Genomic DNA, 23,289 nt, shown 5'->3' on the forward strand with positions numbered 1-23,289 from the left:
AACTAATTGTTACATAATAAAAGCACGTTATCTATGATGTGCAGAAAATTTTTCGATTCCTTAACTGACGAAATATTCCAGTAAAACACTAGAACAGTAGAGCTGTTACGTCTAAAAAGACAAAAATAACCATATATTGTTAATCTATTCTTATTGATTGCTTAGGTATCCAGTTTTTATTTTTGCAAAACGATATTGTCAAAACAATGAGCTTTTATTTTAAAGGGGCTTCACAACTGTTGTTTAATATGACGGGACGATAATTTATTTACGATATTCTAAATATTTATTACTTGTAAGGACCAAAATCTTCTTTTTTTTTCTAAATTTTTCAGTTATTCACTGACTCAATTTTTATTTTAAATAATAGATTGAATTGTGCAAAATGACCTTAATGAATGCTTCACCTCAAAGCCGGCAAAATATTGTTTAAAAAATCATTTTCAATTTGATTCCGAAAATATTATTTTTTTTTGTAATATTTTTTTTTTTTCCATTCTTTGTGGCCGAATTGATTTTTATAACATTTTTACTTTTACATTTAACAACCTCCTTGGAAGATAACAGAGAATTGAAAGCACTTTAAAACTATGTTTCAATGAGATACTTGAGCAATGTTATTTATGATTTTATTGATTATACAGTAGAAAGAGTACTTTACTTCTGAATGCTCTTCTTATGTCATAAATATCAAGTTTATTGCTTCTTGTAAAGTTAAATTATTGAGTGTTTGTCCTGTAATTTTAGATATATAAGTTATAATAAGCTAGACCACGTATCAATACTTTGTGTGGTATTACATATGATCGAAGTTTCCAATTGTCGTTTAATATTTTCAAAAGTTATACAATAAATACAATTTTACCTTGTCATAATCTGCCAGGACAAAGGCACATAAGGTAAAAAATCTTTATTTTCTGCTTTCATTTAAACTTTGCATGAATTTCAAGGTATTATCAAAAGCTTTGTTGAGACAATTATGTAGTCAGAGTCGAAAAAGTTCTTCAAACTAGCGTATCCGTATTCAATATGCTGCTTCTAATTTCTTATAAATAATTTCATTGCCTTTTAAATACTGTCGTGATTTTGATTACCAATATTTTATCCTTTTTTTGTTTATTTTTTCGTTCTTTAATTCTCATTTTTTGCTTATTCATTCATTCATTCATTCATACATTTTTCTAAAATTTATTTATTTTATGAAATGCGTAAATAAAATAGCAATTTTGTAATTTTGCAAATTTTGTAATTTGCATTGATACATAGTGTTCTAACGCGATAGATACCATTAAGATATAATTTTACAAATCCTACAATGCGTATGTAACAATAAGTTTCATATCAGTAATCATAAAACAATGAACATGATTTTTATAAAATGGTGAAAACGACTTTTTACATTTTTGCATGCAAAATTAAATAAACTTAAAATGTAAGGACTTTAGAGTAATTAAGATAGATATAGATATTCATGTATGACTTAAAAAATAACTTACTTGTGCCATTTCCTTTACTTATTTTTACTTTTAAGTTAGTTACTTTTCTTTAATCAACTCACTAACCTACATAACTTAATGCAGCTTGGCTTTACTTGATAAAAACCTTTATGAGGCGATTCTTTGAATTCATAAGATTAAACGAGACTTTATGAAGAAAGTCAGAGAAAATACAATGTATTCAAAGTCAAATCTATGTGTGTACAATTAAATCTGCTTTTAGGTCACTGCTTAAGGCTCCATATTTCATACATAATTGAACTGCATTAAAACCCATTTTTGAAACTCTTTTATTTGTTATCGTTCAACTGTTAAAATCCGCCTGACTGAGCCAGACAACAGTCCATCCAAATTAATTTTACACAAGTAAATTTATGGCGGCCAATTTGGACACCATCTTTGATTTTGTCTGAACGTCAAAATTCATGCAGTTTTGGACACTACAAATGTTTGGGAACATTTTGGTATACAACATGCCTTGTTAAAAATGGGACCGGGTTCACGTTTCTGAACGGCCTGATTGTCACCCTAAATTAAGTACGGAAAAAAACATGTTATAAAACATTTCATTTAACATGTGATAAGAATAACCTAAAAGTGTTAAGATTCATAACGTTTGATGAGGATTCATAACGAAAGTTCTATATAAAAGAAAAAAACAGTGTACTCAAACTTGCCTTTAGATTTGATGAAAATGTCAGTCATGCCTTTAAATCAATGTCGAAGATTATAAATTCACGAACTTATTATGGATCTTGAATGTACTTATGATATACTGATTACAAATCAAAAATAAAATTATGCCCTGTTCTGTTATGTTTATTAAATTACAATTTATTTTGACTGCATTTTATACTTTTGAATTCAAAAAATAACAAGCGCAGGTTTAAAGTACAGTGCACAACATCAAGCATGTCGGGTTGTATTACGCATCTTTACACTGATAAGCGTATTATCAAATCATACCCAATCAACCTAAAAATATCTTTATGACAACTCCTTGAACCCGTTGAGATTTTATACAGTCCGACCCAGTTATGCGACGACCCTTTTTTCGTATACTCGTTATTGGCGGTCCCATTTTTATCTCTATATATATTAACGAATGTATTATTCGAAAGGCATTATCCAAATACCTACTATATTTCGAAGCAAAATATCGGTCACGATTATACATTTTAAAGAAATTCACATCTATTTTTCGATGCTAGACTAATTGGCGCTGATCAACACGCTGACGAAAACTATTTAAACAGCCACGTGTTTATTAGACAATCGTTATAATTGCGCTTTGCTTCATCTTTAACTGACATAATTACAACATCGATTGATTCCTGGAAACAATTGTGTTTTACTATGAATGACGTATGATCAAAGTTTAGTAACTGCCGTATTATGTGGAAACAATGAATCCTTGTAAATGATGCCAGGTATGTCGCTATATTCCAAAGGACGTCAGGTTTGTTAAGTCGGCACTGGCTTTGTTGTTGACTTTACCAAGGTGAACGATTAAAAGATTACTTCATGTGATGTAAAACATAGAGTTTATTCATTCAACACAAGCAAATTATTGAAAACATTGATTATACATTTTAAAAAATAAGGTACGAAACCATACACAAGTTATGTATTAACTCAAAAAGGTGTATAGCAACTTAAATGTGCATGTACACACTTCGATACACCATAGTCTTTCAAGAAGATAAAGTTTGTAGATTGTTTTGAATAACTGCTATCTTTATAGATACATTAGTCTATACTGCATATCTAAAAAAAACGGTTAAAATGTCAACTTACAACTGTATTGGGCTTTCTTTAGGGATTATTATTTTCTCTAGTTTACAGTCAAGAGGGATATGGTAAAATGTTTGCTTATTGAAAGTCATGTCGACAAAGAATGTCAGAAACTTGCACAAAAAGTAGCTCTTTCGAGAATATTACATATAAGAGGTACAAAGTAAGGCCATTATCAAATAATAAATTGTAACTCTTTTTTGGACAAAAACGTAATTCAATGTATGTTACTATAAGAAATTGACACGGGACCTGAATTATTTAATAATGCAAGATATTTTGATTTGCCGTTCTTCCTTTTTATGATAAATGTATCAGAAAGGATAAAACGTTTACAATGTTCTGGCAGTTTAGGTTCATCTATATTCCTGATCAAATATATCGAAAGGGGGTCCTTTATTTATCAAAGTAAATAAATCTGTAAATGCCACAAATTATTTGGGTGACAGCAATTAAGATAAAAAGTGGTCCATAATGTCTTTACATGAACATGGTATAGACATGTGAAATAAATTGAATTAGAATATCAACCTTTGACACCTAATGTTTAGTTCCGTTTCATGAATACGTTGTTTGTGTCACGTACAAAATGTTCGAACTTTTCAATTTTCGTTTATTATTCTATAAAGCGTTTGTAACGGTCAAGCAGTTTCATAACATTAATCATAAAACGATAACCATGTTTATTAATGAATTTTGAGAAACGTCTGAAACGTTTTCATTATATTTGTATCTAAAATTAAATGGATTTAAAAAACATGTATTATTTAGAGGGTTTAAGGATTTTGTGGATAGTGTTAAATATAAACATATATCTAAAATAACATACACCACAGGTATCCATTTTATATTATTTTCTTTAACTTATCTTTCTTTCTTTTTTTGTACTAACCTACTTACAAACTTACCTGTCACACTTTACACAGCTTATCTTTATGTTTCTTAATTAACTCATCTAAAAAATTAACTTATTTTCTTTAGTCTTTTTTGTGCTATATTTGCTGCTTGTGTGCATGTCGTTATTCATTCTCAAATTATGTTAAATACATGTATTTGTACCGTACATGTTGTTTAAAGGTCCATGCCATTTATACCGAAATAAATCAATTTATCTATGGCTAAATGCCAAGTGTCTGTTTACTTTAAACTTCACTGATATCGGTGAAAAACATGCCAAAAACAAGTTTACAAACTGGACTGGTGATAAAAGAATTTGATTATACAGAATGTTTGCTTAAGATTTATTTCGAACATTTATAAAGGAAGTCAGAGAAACCCAATGCACTTAATGTGGGTTAAAAGCAGTACATTCCTTTTATTTTACACAGTTATCTATTTAAAAAGAAACATTCATAATCCATCGCACTTGCTATGCTAAATTACGTCAATATTTTCTAGAAAAGGTCCAAACATGAACAATCTCATATGACCCCACCCCGGGGTCACTTACTTCTATATCAAAATATATTAAAGTCTCTTTTGTAAAACAAGAAACGAATTTACAATTTTTTCGTTGAAAGTACAACACTTAAAGATATTTTGCATGAGACATAACCTTGAGGATGTCAACGAATGTCATACGTGTATGAGATCAAAATTGATCGATCCCAAGGATCCCGAGGATCGTTTAGTTTATATTATCTTGTACAGAAAAGAACATTTATTTTCTCTGTGAAATTGCTATGCTACATCTTAGATATTTATCATGAATCATTGATAGTAGCAAACATCTATGAATATTTTCAAAAATATGATGCCTTTGTAAAGAAGGACAAGCCCAAAAAACTGGTCAAGAACGGCGCAACCTTAATCAATTAAATGGTTGATGTCATTCTTATAAAACTGTCGAATATATGCATGATGCTGGTATGAATTCTTGACGTCCAGACAAATAAGAGACGAAATACCGTATAAGTACTTATTTCTGAGGGCTTAATATCCTGCAATTTTTGTTAAAATAAGGTTGTTTAAATTTCTGAGTATCTTCTTTCTGCCGTGTCATCATTCAAAATTTACCAATAAAAACAGACATCATTTCAAGATTTGTTGATGCTACATTACTTTCAATTAAAGTTGCAGACGACTGATGATATGTTTCATCGTATTTATATTGATATATACACGTTAAAAAAGAAGAAAAAAAAACAGAACTTGATATCAATTTTACTACTGTATGTGTATAAATATGAAGTGAAAAAAGAAGAAAAAAAAAAACAATGGCAAAATCGCACATAGAAAAGATTTTGTACAAATACAAATTAAACAGTATGCTTATTGTAGGTTTTAATAAAAATCACAAACATGGGTCGTTTTTATCATGTCTTTGATTTTTAATATCATTAAAAATAATCATTCTAAAATAAAAAACTTCAATAGCGTAAAAAACAGACACAATTTTAGTATCTAATTGTAATGATTAACAATATAAACGTTACTTTCAACAACAGCCAATGCAATACAACCGTCAAACTACAATACCAAACATACCAAAACCGGTAGCTGAAATATTCGGACATTTACATGAAAAAGGCTAAATTTTCTGCGGGTTTTAAATCTGCGGTGTCTTTATGAAACGAAGAAATAGTAGAAATTCTAGCAGAATTTCCCGCAGAAAAAAGTATTTATACGGTAAGCTAATTTGTAAAACAAAAAAATATCATCATGAAAGAAACATTGTTCATAGACAAGACATTTTATTTTTAAATATTTTCTAGACATCTCATAACATTTTTACCTGTAAAACCACAGAACGATTTATTTGAATTTTTTTAAGCTTCGTTGGTCACATCAAACATCAAACTTATTTGAGTAATTAAAAAATTGGACAACATATTTATTATTTTACCAATAAAGTGTGCTTTTTGTAACATTATTTATAATAAAAAACTTACAGATGTCAAAATAATAATAATAACCATTCTTAAATTTCATAATCTGGTTTCTTTAATCAAAATTCGAAGTAAAATACATCTCTATATGTTTAACAAATAGTTTGAAGTCTATTTGCATGTGTATGATAAGCGTCCAACAATTATAATTTCATCCTCTAAAAATAACCAACATGGAGTAATAATTACTTTAAAAGTGTAACAAGTAAAGTTTAATTTCACCTTAAAGAATGATGTACATTTAGGACTTTGTTGTTTCACTATGTAGTACCATTCAACCTTCAAAATAAGGTGAGAAACATTGGAAATTCAAACTTTCGTTTTTGTATTGTATACAATTTAAGGTAAATATATATAACTTTATTTCCCTTTATATTTGAAATTATGAGCCTTTCTTAACAGTTAAATAACTAATAAAATTTACACTTAATGAATAAATTATTTGAATATGTCACTTCATATTTTACAAGGATTCATATCAAAGTATCAATTGTTTATTGTGAAAACATAATTTCTAATATATTGTTTTAAGAAATATAAAACTTTTTTATGAATAAAATGAATATCTGGTTTACTTCAGAATGTCGAGAATACCAGATTACGCTCACAATTTATCACTTAGAATGTCTCGAGTGATGGATGGGATTGGTGTAAACGAGAAGATAGTGATGAAAAGAAGACGATTATGGCTACTTAATGAATCAATACTTTCGTTATCTCAACAGCTACGCGGTAATGATGGGAATATATTCATCTTCGGTAGTCAAATAGAAGGTACAACAACTCTCGGATTAAAATCTGACGCAGATTGTGTTATATCTATAAACAAATTTAATGTGATACAAGACTGGAGTGAATGGGAATATGGTAAGCGTAATTTGTTAATGATACAAGATGAGTATGTCTCACCAGGATATTGTTTGTTACAAATTCTAAGAGATGATGCTCCACTACCGCTCGTAGTTGAAACTGATGACAATACATACAGGGACAGAATGGGGAGAATATTGTTAAAAAATACAATATTCAATTCTGTTGGAAATAATGAATTATTGAGACACGGCCCAGCTCATTCTACACAAGGCGATCCTGGGGTCAATGATAATGATTTTGTTCTTGCCTTACCCTCTCGGTTATACCCAGTTCAAGCAAGTCATTGGTTATGTCAACATAGAGAAGGGCATTGGCCTACAAATGATATGATACAGTACTGTAGAAACACGAGATGCTTTGTTGTAGGCGTTGGAAAAACAGGAAGTGTAAATGAAATACTTGAATGGAGAATATCAACATCATTTGCAGAGCGATTTTTAATGTTTAATCTTAACATAACACAAATCAGATGTTATGTTTTGATGAAAATGATACTGAAAACTTTTATTACTCAGATGTTCCCCAACAGCATTTCAAGTTTCATGTGTAAAACCGTTTTGATACATTGTATTTCATATACAAGATCTGACGCATGGAAGGAAAATACCCTCTTTACTTGTCTATCATTTTGTTTATCAACACTTTATAACTGTGTTCAAAATGAATACTGTCCTCATTTCATCATCACACAAAATAACTTGATGAGCGGGCGATTTTCTCCGGAATCGAAGCCGTTAATACTTGAAACTCTTCGATACGTAATCGAAAGTGATGGAAGGGCATTGCTGGAAATTAAATATGACAACATTGATAAATATCTACAGTCATGTTTAAATGGTTTTGTACCTATACATCCACATTTTATACCAACACTCATTGCTGGGCAATTACAAAGAAATAATGCCCATGGTATAAGTTCACACTCCAAATTTCTGTTAAGTGAAATATATGATTTGTCACCAAGTCTTGCGATCCAAAAACTTTTAACATTTATGTCACATCACCATAATGAGAGTTTCACAAACATAGATAGAAGAGCTTACCATTTGATAACACGATATTTATGGAGTGCACTTGGATCTATTCTAGCATCTTTAAACATTAACCAACAAGATCATTTAACATACAAGAAGGCACTTTCATTCATGTCATTAGGACTTGACACCGATGTAGCATCTTGTAAACTGAAACTAGCATCTGTTTTCTATTGTACTGGAGATAATGAGAGGACTGAACTTATCCTGAAAAATATTGAGGAGTGTTATGATCTTAGTGCTGTTGAACCAATTTGCAGCTGTAACAATTTCAGGATATATGCAATAAGAGAAAGATTCAACAGATTATGTTATGAATCAAATGAAGAAAGCACACTGCTTAAACATATAACAGCATCATGTGTCTGTTTCATACGATGTGAAATAAACTGTTGTCCATTAGAACTTCAACATGAAATGTTTAGATATACACAGGAAGACTTTGCTTACAGAAGTTACAATGATAAATGGATGGACATGTCTGTTGTAGATTCTCTCCCATACCTCTACTTCTTGCAGTACAAGACATATTCCCGTCTAGGAAGACAAGATGATAAACAGAGGGCTCTCTCTAACATTGCCAGAACCATTGATGTTGAACCAAATCTCGGACATAGAGACACAGCACTCAATCTTCTCGGACAGTGTATGGAAGAAGAAAACAATGTAGAAAATGCTTTCAAATGTTATGCTCTTTCCCTTCAGATTAGAAGACAAAATAATTCGGCAAACATCCATATTTGTAAGCTGATAAACAAATTGATTAATAACTAGATTTTACTTGTTTTGAAAAAACGATTGTGTTACTTATTTCGAAACAATGGTGCTATTGTTTCACCATCATTCAAAGAAGTCTTCAAGATTAAACATTTTTACACCATTCTTTCTTAGTTCAATGGAAAGAACCATTAACTTAACCCAAGTTTTGAACACAATAAGGGTAATAAAATATTATCAACCGAAGAACATATTCTCAATCAATGTATTTCAACAATAGAATAAAAAAAATGGTTCGCTATCACTTCAGTTACGAGAAAGGAATAATTATGCAAAATTCCATTTTTGTGATTTTTTAAGTCACTTATTATTTTGACCTTTGTTAAGTATCAAGACTGTCATATATAAAGGACTATATGAATTGTATTTTTTTAATATTATTTATATTGAATGGGCAATATTTTCGAACTTCTATCGCTTAATAATACTTATCAATACAAAAGACACTGCACTCTACAAATCTCAGTTTGAATATGGTTTTCATTGATATTTATCCTTTATTTCAATTTCAAAGTTTTATTTTCAAAATGTAAACGCATTCATTGATCATTATATTAAATCAGGCATTTTAAAGATTTGTGAATATTGCAACTCTACGCTGTATACATGTTTTTGTAGCCCACAATATCAGATACAAACGTATTGAGCATAAACGTATTGAGCATAGAAAGTAACTTCATACTTCCATATATAAACGCATTAAATATAAAATCGTAATTTATATCGCATATAAATTCGTTTATGTTTTATTAGTAACCATCACCGATTTCTTTAAGATATGTATTTCAAGCCTATACAGTAACGTTAATTTATCTGTTCCATATGTCTGGAATTTACAACTGTATATTTCTTTGATCTTATGACTGCACAATAACAGCAGGAGGTGCGCAAATTGTACACTTTCACATGGGAAGGGAGATTAAGTTGTAATGAATCACGCAAAACCCTTTCATTCTTTGAAATGCGCGGTATTGACAACTTCTATACAGTACCATTTTCTTTGAAATGGAATAACGTTTGTAGTTGAATACGGCAATACTTATATTTTATTCTTTTTTCTTCCCTTACCTCTCCTCCACCCACCGGAACTAGAAGTGAGATAAATAACTTCTTTTAACTTGGATATTTTGTATTTTAATGGAATAATTTTTGTAGTCTCTATGTATCACATTAGACTTTACCTGTATAAATTTCCTTTTGTTTTTGTTTTACTTTATATTATAAATGTATTTATGTGTTTATCTGTGTACTGTGTAAATATTACGGTTTCATATATTATTGACTTAAGCCTGAAAGAAAGACAGAATTTCAAACCATTTTTATGTCACTAGTAAATAATTGAAAATGTAATTCTCTATAGTTTTGATTAGATTAATAAAGTTAATGTTAAATAATATTAAATGTGTACTTTCTTGCAGAAATAAAGTAACGAATAAAACTGCGTCATTCTTTTTGTTTAACAATGCTTTTATTCCAGGAATTACACTTAAATCATTTGTGACAAATTATTACATTTTGTTCCATCATTTACAAAACAAAATGCAAAGAATACTTTATTTATCATAAAAATGAGTTATTGTTTATGTGTTAAAAATAAACAGGTTTCTTAGATATAATAAAGGGTTTTGCTTTTGTTTACTTGCATTTTAAGAATGATGAAATTATCGCAAACAATGGCTTATTTTTTATTTTCAATTTTAATTATTAATCCTTAATTCTTGGTTACATCATTTCTGCGATTTATCACGCGAGAGAATTATAACCATTGAAAACCCATACTGACTGGAAAATGCTATTACATCTAATGCATTTAACTTATTTAATGAATTCTCCATTTCTACCCACACAAACAACAATTTTCGCAGCATCATGGTGTTTTTAAATGTTTCAAAATTTGATTTATTTATGTTAAACATACATTTAACTCTCAGCTGATGTTATTCATAATCTCTATTATTATACATTTTATTCAAATATATATATTTCATTGTGAACTTTGGTTTATTGTTTATTTCACAATGAATTTATCTAAAATTCCTGCAGCAAAAGGGAAAGTAATGGTATTTTCGTTCGTAAGGAATAAACGATACTGTTGTCTCCCTTTAAATAATTTGATTCAATCTCGTTTTCTTTGAAAAGGATGTTTTTTTCATGATTAAGCAAACTTTCCTACTTTCGGTTTCCTATTCTATTGGTCGATAGATACGCATTGTTCTCAAAATAACATGTGGTATAATTCTTAAATGACAAGACAATTTATATCGCCGATGTGGTTCATAATGAAAATGATTTATCATTACAGGTAATCTAAATTGTGCCTAATTTAAAAAGATTTTTAAAAACGATTTGTAACAGTGACAATCGATTCCAATATTAGTAAACAATTGACGGAAACACTATTAAATCATGCCTTAAAAATCAAGTTAGCCTATAATAAATAAAATAAAAACTTGTCAAACATTTGCTAATTGCAACAGATAATTTAACAATACGCTTTATTTAATAGAACTTCAGATAATATCCTGTTTTAATTATGTTTAAGGTATGTTTTCACAATATAAATGAAATGTCCTTGTCCAGAAAACATAGTAAATTCAAAACAATGTGGGTAGGGATTGCTTACAAGTATTTATACGCCATACAAATACACTTTATTCATTAGAGCTCAGCCAATCGGAACTCTGTATTTTGAAATAGAAAACTAAATTGTCTTGTCATAATAGTTCATTGGTGATCTGGCCAAAAATTAAAAAAAAAAAAAAAACATAAAATAAAAATATTTCATTATTCTCCAATGTTAAGACAATAATATTATTTATATATAAAAAAAAAACAGACAGACATCATAAATACGGTAATACCTTTGTGCATGTTCATCTAAAGGAAGAAAAGGTGAGTTTTATTTTACTCATATTTTTTAAAGGTAGCGTTATGGGTTTTAATTATCAATACAAAAGAAAGTATTTGATATGGAACAAATAATATAATATTTTCGTACTTAAAATTTCTATATGCATGTAAAATTTCATGAAAACAAAAAAAAATATGAGAATTGTTGGTTTAATATATTTAAATGCATCAAATAGAAAGAAATTTGAAAGAAAAATGTTTTTTATGACGTTAACAAAGTTATTGTAATTATGCAACAGTAATAACAACTGTCTGTTACACTTTTCTATATTAATATCAAGCTTATAATCTGATGTGAAGAAAAATGCAGTCATCCTTTTATAACTGTTTTTTTTTTCAATGTATCATAGTCATTCAAGGTTGACCTTTAAATTCGGCAATTTAATCTCATAATCTTGCAATTTTCTAGTTTTTAATCAAGCTTACTTTTTTTTCAATCGCGAATAAATTAGCAAGCAAATAGTTCAGTACTGAAGTGACGTCGTATTTAAATTCGCTTATGAAATCATACATTTATAATATGAAGGGTATTTAGAAATTCAACTTCTTAATTAACGAGGTATATGCTGCAGATTGAAAACTAAATATTAGGAATATTAGAATTTATTTAAACTTAGAATTGATCTTAACATAAACGTGTCAACAGAAACACTTTTATAATTGCCTATCCGCGAATTCGATTCTTATACATTTATCTTATACAAAAGATTGACAAACCTTAATTCTTTTATTTGATTATGTCTATCGTTTGATGTTGGGTGGAAATACAAAAAGCTTGAATTTCCAACTTTAAATATTGTGTTCCCGTCATTAAGTTCAAGAGCAGATACTGAAAATTCTTTAGAAGAAAAAAAAATGATTTCTCATTACCAATTCAGCTACATGGAAAGTACAAAAACAGAAAAGCCTTCTAACCTTAAAGCGAAATGCTTCTTTTAAAGTTTGAAACAATAGAAATTTGCGTAACATTTTGTCAAACCATTATAAGAAATTTTCAAAACTATTTTACCAAGTACAATTATATAAGATATGACTGTGATGTGCTTATAAAAAGTCGAAACTATATAAAACATAAAAACTACGCACACAATTATTTATTAAAAGTACATGCAGAGCGGATAATATCACACATTTATGCGTCATTATTGAACTTTTTAAATATGCTTGGCTCTGTGGGATTTACTTTTATAAACCTTTTAAAACATAAAAATAGAGATTCTCCATTGTGTGTACTCAATAACAAATAACGCCGCAATTATTTACACTCACAATGTGACTAGTGAACGGTTTATATTCATTTTTCAATATGATACAAGAAAAGCATTGATGCAAAGCATCAAAGGGCGTCCAAGCAGCAAGTGAAGATGAACTAGTACACATATGATGACAAGATATTCTTATAAACTACCAGAAATGTATATCACTTATGAATGAGCGGACGAAAGACATTGTTCATTATGACTTTGATTGGCATGCTAGATATTAGAATATTACTTGTTATTTCTTTAATTTTTATGATCGTGGTTATTAATAGCAACGGATATACATGTATGCAATCATTTATAATCCATTTATAATCCATATGTGTAACGCATGATCAACACGTACCACACCTTTGTAATTGTCCCTTATTATGTTATCGCTATTAGCGAAGACCCCCTCTTAAGGTATTTGTTCACACTTTTAGTTAGTAAAAATATGACACTGGTTATATTACCATGTTGATCATGTTGAGCATAATTGTTTATTATACAATAATTGTAATATCTATTAATTTTAATATAAAAAAAATACAAATTTTATGAATATTGTTTTCTTTTCTTTTTTGTGTTTTATGTGCTATTTTAATACTGAGTTTTTACTACTCTTTTTTATTAAAATTGTAAAATAAATTTTAAGAATTCAATTGTAATATTGACCGACGATTATAAGTCAAAGCTTAACTGGAAAAAGTCAGTAAATTATGGTTTATCTTTTAATATATAATATTGTTTATTTTTAATCCATGTACATGTACATTTGTATTTTTCTTTATCATTTTTTAAATTATCAATCAATTGAATAATTCATAAAATCTAATTTGTAACTTTGAATAATTCCTCGGCATCTTTACTAAACACGGATAACAAATTAAATAAAATGTTTCAAAGTTGATAATGTCATTTTAATACCATAAAAATGTACCTTTTTCTCAATTATTGTACATATCACGGATTTATATTACATATAAATCCGTGTACATATTTATTGTTTTTATCACATGTAGATAAAATGAAACATGCTATTGTTTTTTTTTTTCTAATTGTAACGATATCAAACATCTACTCCAAAACCGGGAGAGATCGGACAATAAAAGTGTGGTACTATTCGCCGGTCACTAGTAAATCCCGGTCAAAATGGACCGGACGAGACCGGTAATTACCGATAGGAGTGATAAATAGACAATCGCAACTACTCGGCCCTTTCCGTCAGTCTTCGGATAAGGACGTTAATATTGTAGATAATAGCCGAGGCAGTTCCGAATGATAAATAGATATATCTATAAATAGATTTTTGGAATATTTAGGTCATCAACTGATCTTTCTAGGATACATGTACAACAATAACATACCATGATAACCCACTGTGTACTACAAAATGATAAATAAAAAAAACCAAGACGCGATTTATTGACGGAAAAGGTTATTTCATTTGAAAATGTTTGCATTGCGAAATTCTCCAGTTCGCTATTCATTGTAACATATCGCGACATTTCAATCTTAATTAATAATCAAGCACCCTCATACCAATCGGAATGATCGGCTTTTATTATGACCGACTACAAGGCTCGAGAAGTTGCTGTCGCCCTTTCACAAAATCTGATTTCATTACATAAGAGCGCCGCGCTTCGGCGCGGACGCCAACAATATGAAAGCAATGAACTAAATATTTTGTCTTTATTTATATTATTTAAATAGTTGAAATGTAATTGATAGTTACTTTGCGTAAAACGATCTGAGACAAAATAATTGTTCGCTAACATGTTTTTCATAATCTACAATTATACAAGTGCATTGAACCGACTAATGATTGCGTTTAAAACAGAACATACCTATAATTTGAACAATAAACAAAAGAAATAATAGAAAACATTGCATGAAAAGTTTCAAATTCAACGCTAAGATACCCGTAAACAACAATGATAACCCCAAACTAATTTCTATAAATTAATTGTCTCGTTCAACAATTTTAGAATAATTGTTTCAATAACAAATTACCAGATTTACAATTATACACAATTGGCACATATTAAATCTTATTTCTATGGTAACAGTATTTAAAAAAAAAACTTAAATAATAATATGTTAACCGAACGAAAACAGATAAGACAGGTACAATTGAGTAAATTAAATGTCAGCGTAAATATGATTGATGAAAAGTAATCATGAAAACTATGATCATTTTTATATCAACATATCTTTGCGCTGAAACCAATTCTTGCTGCTTTTTAAAAATCACATTAAAATTGAAGGTTTTTAGCCACTTTGTAAGATTTAATTTGATTGGTCAAATAAATTTTTGAGTCAAGTTTAGACAGGCGAATCATAAAAAAGCTTAAAGCTAAGCCATGGTTAACATTCGGATATGTTTGGAGTTTTAGGTTGTTTTCTATTGCTTCCTCAGTAAAATCCTAACTTAATACCGGCTTGCCGTGGCGATAAGTTACAGTTAAAACGCGGCACTTGATAATGGCTGTCAAAACAAATGTGCTAAAAATGTTTACTGTCATTCGGGTATAAAATTTGTTAACTTTGTGCATTAGGAGTAACGTTAAAATAAGAAAAAATACGCTGCAAACTAATGTTTTCTATCATGTCGTGTGTTCGAGTTCACTACAAATTTGAACAATCTACTCCACTTTTATTTAATATGAAGGCAAAGCCTGTATGAATAAAAATCGATCGCTGTTCATTTTTCAGTTTTTAAATTGTTTTAAAAGTGCCATTCGGTATTTTATACACTGCTTCCGTTTATTTTGGTTCCCTGTCCTATTATAGTCCCAAAAGAAGAGCGCAGAGACCATTTAACACATTCGTTTTAATCAGAGTTCCTCTGTTTTTATCGTTATCTTGTAAGTCGAAAAGTTGCGATTGACTTTGATCGGAATACACCTCCGTTTATTATTGCGTTAGGGCGTCCAACTAGAAATGACACTGAAAATTTTGCTGATAGGTATTGAATTCTATATATATTTTTCCCCTTTTATATATACACGTGTAGCCTGTATCCGGGCAAGCCGAAGCCCTGGCTTTGACTCCCCCGTATTAATACCTTAAAATAACGTAGTAGAGTTTGTTTCTGAATCAAACGTTGACTTCTGACGTTTCTTATCGTGTAAATGTTTTATCTTAAGAGAAACTTTAAAAACGAGAGGCTTTGTTAAAATGACTTAAGGGATGTTGCAATTATTCATTATCCCTCATGTACAGACTCGATCAAACCGAGACTGCACTTTTCATGTAATTTTGTTAATGCTTCCGATAGACAACTTTGTTTCCAGATTTAAATATTTGACTAAAGATCATTGTGAATATGATCAGCAGATTATCAAAAACAAAAAATGACTCAATATAGCATAATTTATGTTTTCTGAAAGCATTCAATATAATGATTCAAAATCCTAGAAGGCATTCTATGCCTGACGAGATAAATAGGGGTAAGAATGTTACAAACACGTTACTGCTTTTTAAGTTTTTGATGCATTGTATTGAATGCTTTCATAAACGATGAAAGAAAAATATCAAACAAAAGCACGGTAATTCAAACATGTACCCTCTGTCTTGTCTGCATTTTGTCAATCTTGTTTTTGACGTTTGCGGAGTCCTCGTGCTGCATCTGTCGTCATACGTGTCAAGACCAATAGATCACTTTTTAGGCAATATTTTGTTTTAAAAATCTGTAGTTGCCTGCTATATCTTTTAGATTCATGACAAATATCTAAGTTCTTTGCATTACAGTTTCACAGAGGAAGACATTTACAAGTCTTTATAAAGAACAATTTATAAAACTTTTGTATAGGACCAAAGTAACACTCCTGTGTCAAAATCCATCGAGTGTTTTTTTAGGTTGTATTAAGAAATTGTAGACAACAGCGGATAGACTGCCATCAAAATATCTCACCTATGAGCATAAAGCGGTTAGGTGACATAATGATAACTACGCACTGAAGTAATTTACTAGTAAGTATCACGTGTCAAATATATATGGTTCAGGCTTGTCATGATGACTCGGGAGCATTAAAACAACAAACTTACATCAACATCTCAGACCCTTTAGAGATGAGGGATAATGGAACTCACGTCCTCTGGCACCGGCTTGAGCGGTACTCAATTCTTTACACTTAAAAGGTTTTGACTCATTGATCCCTAAGAACCAGAAAAGAAAAATACAACAACACAGAAGTGAAGTACGGGGCAACTTGTTACGGCTACCACACAACACTTGACACCTGCTGTTGTAATGTATCAATATCTAGAGAAAAATGATCCCTCGGAATCAGAATCTCTAAAGAAAGCCTAATTCGGCAAAATTGAAAATGTTGTAGGCTGGGTTTGATTGAGCCTGTCCATGGATATTACTGTTAAATAAAAGTTAACGTACACGTCCCCTAGCAACTTCCGGTAGACCCACAAAACGATTTATTAGACCATTTTTTCAAGCTTCGTTGGTCTCGTCATAAATATCATAAATATAAGTAATCCAAGAATGAGCACTGCCAAATAGGACAAAATATAAAACTACCAATAAAGCGTACAGTAATTATTTTTAGGAAAACCTTTATAGATTTGGCTTCCTTATCAAAATTATAAAAATCATTTTTAAATTTAACAATCTGGTTTCTTTGATCGATTGTAATAAAATACATGTATAAATAAGAAATGAAATACATGACTATATGTGTAAGAGATAATTTAAAATTTGTTTATATGATAGCGTCTGACAATTATAATTTCATCCTCTATTAATAGCCACCATAGAGCGATTAATACTTTTAAATTGTCAGTGTAAGATTCAATTTACAAGAAAGGTTTTATTTTACTTAAAAGAAGGAATTTTATTTTAGTTCACTATTTAGCACCATTCAACCTGTCCAATTAAGGTGTGGAGCATTGGGAATTCCAACTTTCGTTTTCGTATTGTACAATTTTCCATTTCCCTGTTTTATTTAAAATTTTAAGCTTCTTTAAATAGTTAAATGATTAATGAAATTTACACTTTATAGATATATTATTTAAATGTGTCACTTCCGTGTTTTACAGGGATTTACTTCAAAGTATTAGATTCTAATTGATGTTTGTTTATCGTGAAAACATATGTTCTAATGTATTGTTTTAAGAAAAACAAAACGTTTAATGAATTAAATGAATTTCTGTTTTATTTAAATGAATTTCTGTTTGATTTTAGCATGTCGAGGATACCAGATTACGCTCACAATTTATCACTTAAAATGTCTCAAGTGATGGATATGATTGGTGTAAACGAGAAGATAGTGATGAGAAGAAGGAGAACAAAGCTACTGGACGAATCACTATTGACGTTAACTCAACAGCTAGTCGGTAAAGATTGGAATGTGTTCATTTTCGGTAGTCAAATAGAAGGTACAACAGCTGTAGGATTAAAATCTGACGTAGATTGCCTTATATCTATGAACAATTATAATGTGATAGAAGACTGGTGTCAATGGGAATATGGTAAACATAATATTTTGATGATACAAGATGAAAATGTCTCACCAGGATACTGTTTGTTACAAATATTAAGAGATGATGCTCCACTACCACACGTAGTTGAAGTTAATGACTATTCGTATAGATACAGAATGGGGAGAATATTGTTAAAAAATACATTATTCGATGTTTTTGGAAATAATGAATTAATAAGACACGGCCCAGCCCATTCACAACAAGATGTACCTTGGTTCTGTGATAATGATTATGTTTTTGCACTTCCCTGTCATTTAAGACCAGTTCAAGCACGGCATTGGTCAAATCAGCATAGAGAGGAGCATTGGCCCACCAATGATATGATACAGTACTGTAGCAACACGCTGTGTTTTGTCGTAGGCGTTGGAAAAACAGGAAGTGTAAATGAAATCCTTGAATGGAGAATATCCACATCATTTGCAGAGAGATGTTTAATGTTTAATCTCAATATAACACGAATCAGATGTTACATTTTGATGAAAATGATACTGAAAACATTTATAACACAAAGATTTCCCGACAGCATATCAAGTTTCATGTGTAAAACTGTTTTGTTACATTGTATTTCATATACAAGATCTGGCCTATGGAAAGAAAATACTCTCTTTACCTGTCTATCATTTTGTTTATCAACACTTTACAAAAGTGTTCAAAATGAATACTGTCCTCATTTCTTCATCACACAAAATAACTTGATGAGCGGGCGATTTACTCCAGAAACAAAGCCGTTAATACTTGAAACTCTTCGTTATGTAATCGAAAGTAATGGTAGGGCATTACTCGAAATTGAATGTGACAACCTTGGTGTATTTCTTCAGTCAAGTTGTAACGGTATTTACCTTCTAGATGCACATTGTGTACCAACACTCATTGCTGGAAAATTACTTAAAGATACGGCCCAATATATAAGCTTACACGTCAAAATTATGTTACGTGACATGTATGATTTATCACCACGACTTACAATTCGAAAACTTTTAACATTTATGTCACATCATCATAATGCGAATTTCACAAACATAGATAGAAACGCTTACGGTTTGTTTACACAATATTTATGTAGTACACTTGGATCTGTTCTAGCATCTTTGAACATTGACCAACAAGACCATATATCAAACAAGCCGCTTTTATTCATGTCATTAGGACTTGACTCTGATGTAGCATCTGGTAAACTGAAACTAGCATCGGTTTTCTATTGTATGGGAGATATTGAGAGGACTAAACGTATCCTGATAAATATTGAGGAGTGTTATGATCTTAGTGTTGTTGAACCAGTGTGTGGGTGTTACAATTTCAATAAGGCTCCAATAAAAGAAAGTTTCACAAGATTATGCTATGAATCAAATGAAGAATGCAGACTGTTTAAACATATAACAGCATCATGTGTCTCTTTTAAACGAAGTGAAATAAACTGTTGTCTATTTGAACTTCAACATGAAATGTTTAGATCAACACAGGAAGATCTTGCTTACAGAAGTAAATCTGATAAATGGATGAACATGGATGTTGTGGATTCTCTCCCTTACCTCTATTTCTTGCAGTACAAGACATATTCCCGTCTAGGAAGACTCGATGATAAACAGAGGGCTCTCTCTAACATTGCCAGAACCATTGATGTTGAACCAAATCTCGGACATAGAGAAACAGCACTCAATCTTCTAGGCCAGTGTATGGAACAAGAGAATAGTCTAGGCAATGCTTTCAACTGTTATGCGCGTTCCCTTCAGATTAGACGACGAAATAATTCGGCAAAATTCCATATCTGTAAGCTGTGAAACAAATTGATCAATAACTAGTATTCACGTGATATGCAAGAACTGCATTATTGCATCATCACCAATCGAAGACGTCTTGAAGAATAAAAATACACCAGTGTTACCTTGTTCAATGGCCAGAATCATTAATGCGAACCAAGTTTCACACATAAAAGTGATAGAGCCCTTTAAATTATTAAACAGTGTAACTTTTAAACAATGATAAAAAATGTTTTTCTATCCCTGCAGATGCGAGGACTGAATAATTTGGCAAAAAGTCATATTTGTGATCTTATCATCACAATTAAAATTTTAATTTTAACTTAATAATATGTGATTTGATGAGGGAATTATTTAAATCCTAAATAAACTATTTCTATCGAATAAATCATAAGTATATATACAAAAGACACTACACGTAACGTATATTTTTTTAAATTATTTTTTCTATGTTTATCTTTCATTTGAATTTCTTATTACGTATTTATTAATCATGAATTTTACAAAAATCATGATTCTTTTAAAGATTTTTTTGAAACATTGCAATGTGCTTGCAATATACATGTTTATTTATTTTTACATCTGATGGTTGAACATAACGAGTGACTACCTAATACTATATATAAACGTATTGAGCATAAATATATTAAGCATAATGTGTGACTTCACAATACGTTTAATGAATGTATAGAGCATAAACATACTGGGCATAATTAGTTACAACATATAGAGGATATTTGTTAGTTCAGTGTAAGATCGCAATACATTTCACCGAGTGAGCACCAAAATGGATATTTCACGAGTGGCGCAGCCACGAGTGAAATATGAATTTTTGGTGTTTACGTGGGGAAATATATTTCGATCTTACATTAAACTAAACATTTTTTTTATTATATGCATAGAAACGTTTAAAAATACATTTTAATAAAGTACTAAATGAAAAGGGCACCGAATAATAAAAAACGGGACGTCATTTACGAAGTCACGTCATTAAGTTGGTTTCTAGTACTGTGAACGCTTGTATTTCACTGAAACATTGTAACTGACTGAACTATTCAAAGCAGTTGAATTATCAAATAGATCATTTCACTGTTTAAAACAGTGAAATTATCAGTTTTTATCTCACTCATATATTTCTATTTACCACCGAAAAGCATATAATAAAATACTATATATGAACGTTTGGTGCATAAATGTGTTGAGCAAAATGTGTTATTTCCATACTTTATAATGACGTTTTGAGCATAAAAGTATTGTGACTACACAATACCATACATAAAAGCATTAAATACATTGATGTCCTTGTTTTTTAAGGTATTGAGTATAAAGTGTGATATATACAATATATTATATTGCTCTATAAGGTATTAAGCATAATGAGTGACTACTACACAATACCATATATAAATGTAATGAGCAAAAACGTATTGAGCATAATGTTTGATTAAACAAAACCATATATAAACGTATTAAGTAAAACGTATTGTGACTATACACAATTCCATACATAATTATTAAATATCTTGGTATCCCTGTTGTGTATATATTATGTGTATTGTATAAATATTACGATGTTGTATCGCTACTTATCATATGGTGTAAAATGTGTTGTTGTTTTTTTTTTGTTGTTGTTTTTTGCAATGAAACTATAACAATCAGCGTCAATCTTCTTGTTTAACAAATGGTATGAAAACAATGTTTATATTTAAATCATTTGTGACACTATTAATTAATTTGATCCCATCATTTATTTGAAAGAACATGTTTAACAGTACAAAAATACTTGAATTTATTTAATGTGTTAAAAATAGTTATCTCAAAAGTATCAAAGGATTTTGTTATTATTTACACAAAATGTACTTGAAATGTTGGTCGATGAAAGACACGCATATAATTGCTTAATTGTTTTTATTTTCAGTTCAATAAAGTATATCCTACATTTTTGAATCAAGGCATTTGTAATATCTATGTGTATATGTGTCTCACAAAAATCATTAAAACATCAACAAGATGTAAAAACATAAAAAATATGAATCATTTAACGAATTTCCCACTCCGTGTCCTCAAACAACTTTTTAGCAGTTTCGTGACGTCTTTAAATGAAAGATACGCATACAATTATTTAATGATTTTTATTTTCAGTTCAATCAGGTAAATCCTAATTTTTTTAATCAAGGCATTGAAATCAATAAAACATCAATAAGATTGGAAAATATCAATACATATTAATCATTTAATGAATTTCCACTCCCCTGTCCACAAACAACTGTTTTGGCAGTTTCATGGCGTCTTTAACTTTTTCAAAAGTTTATTTTTTATTTCACATAAATTGTAGTTATCGGAATTATCAGCTGTCTACTGGTATATTAACGCCGTGGTGATTATTATATACAGATATTTCGTGTGTGTATTTAGGCTCATTTTACATTTGTCAACATATATTTATTTAATTCATCTGTAATATAGCGGGAAAGTAATGGAATGTAAGTACATAAAGAATTAACTAAAATGTTGTCTCCCTTTGAATCAGTCGTTTTGTAACATCAAATCCAATAAGAAATGATTTCGGGTTTTTTTTCCTAGTTTTAGCAGAAATTCCTACTTATAGTTTTTAATGCACGTCCTGTCCGCCTGTGACGTAAACAAAATAAAATAAAATAGAGCAAAAATCCTTACTTAACACTTTTTATTTATAATAACGGATAATCCAAACATAATCTTTATATCATACAATCTAAGATTATCATGTTAAGAGTATATTTTACACAATATTGCTTAATTGTCTATAAACGTATGTTATGATACATTACTTTAATTTTTTTGAATTTAATTTTATTCGATAATTAACGAAACAAAATTACGATATAGGTTATAAAAATGCGTTTTCTTTGTTTATTTGTTAAAATAAACAGTTTTCTATTGTTTGATTCTATTAACCTGTCAATTCAGTACTGATTACACAATCAATGCACACAATATATTCATATTCGATAAACGTTCGGCAAATTCCGTGAGAT

At 29.8% G+C, this 23,289-nt stretch overlaps 1 protein-coding gene across 3 annotated transcripts in view; it reads left to right on the forward strand.

Annotated features, from left to right (window-relative positions):
* LOC132746425 (uncharacterized) overlaps positions 1-22,194 on the forward strand; it is a 56,069-nt gene extending 33,875 nt beyond the window's left edge. The window contains exon 2 of one of the 3 annotated variants that reach the window (XM_060735551.1): positions 18,217-22,191. In XM_060735551.1, coding sequence (XP_060591534.1) covers positions 18,217-20,293 — 2,077 coding nt within the window. In that variant the 3' untranslated portion in view covers positions 20,294-22,191. Of the gene's footprint in view, positions 1-6,758; positions 10,259-18,216 lie in introns of those variants that run through there. The other 2 variants (XM_060735550.1, XM_060735553.1) reach the window with 2 other exon arrangements.
* Positions 22,195-23,289: the final 1,095 nt, after the last annotated feature.

The sequence above is a fragment of the Ruditapes philippinarum genome, unplaced genomic scaffold (assembly GCF_026571515.1).
Source record: "Ruditapes philippinarum isolate M1 unplaced genomic scaffold, ASM2657151v2 ctg1505_1_1_1_1, whole genome shotgun sequence".
Taxonomy (NCBI): domain Eukaryota; kingdom Metazoa; phylum Mollusca; class Bivalvia; order Venerida; family Veneridae; genus Ruditapes; species Ruditapes philippinarum.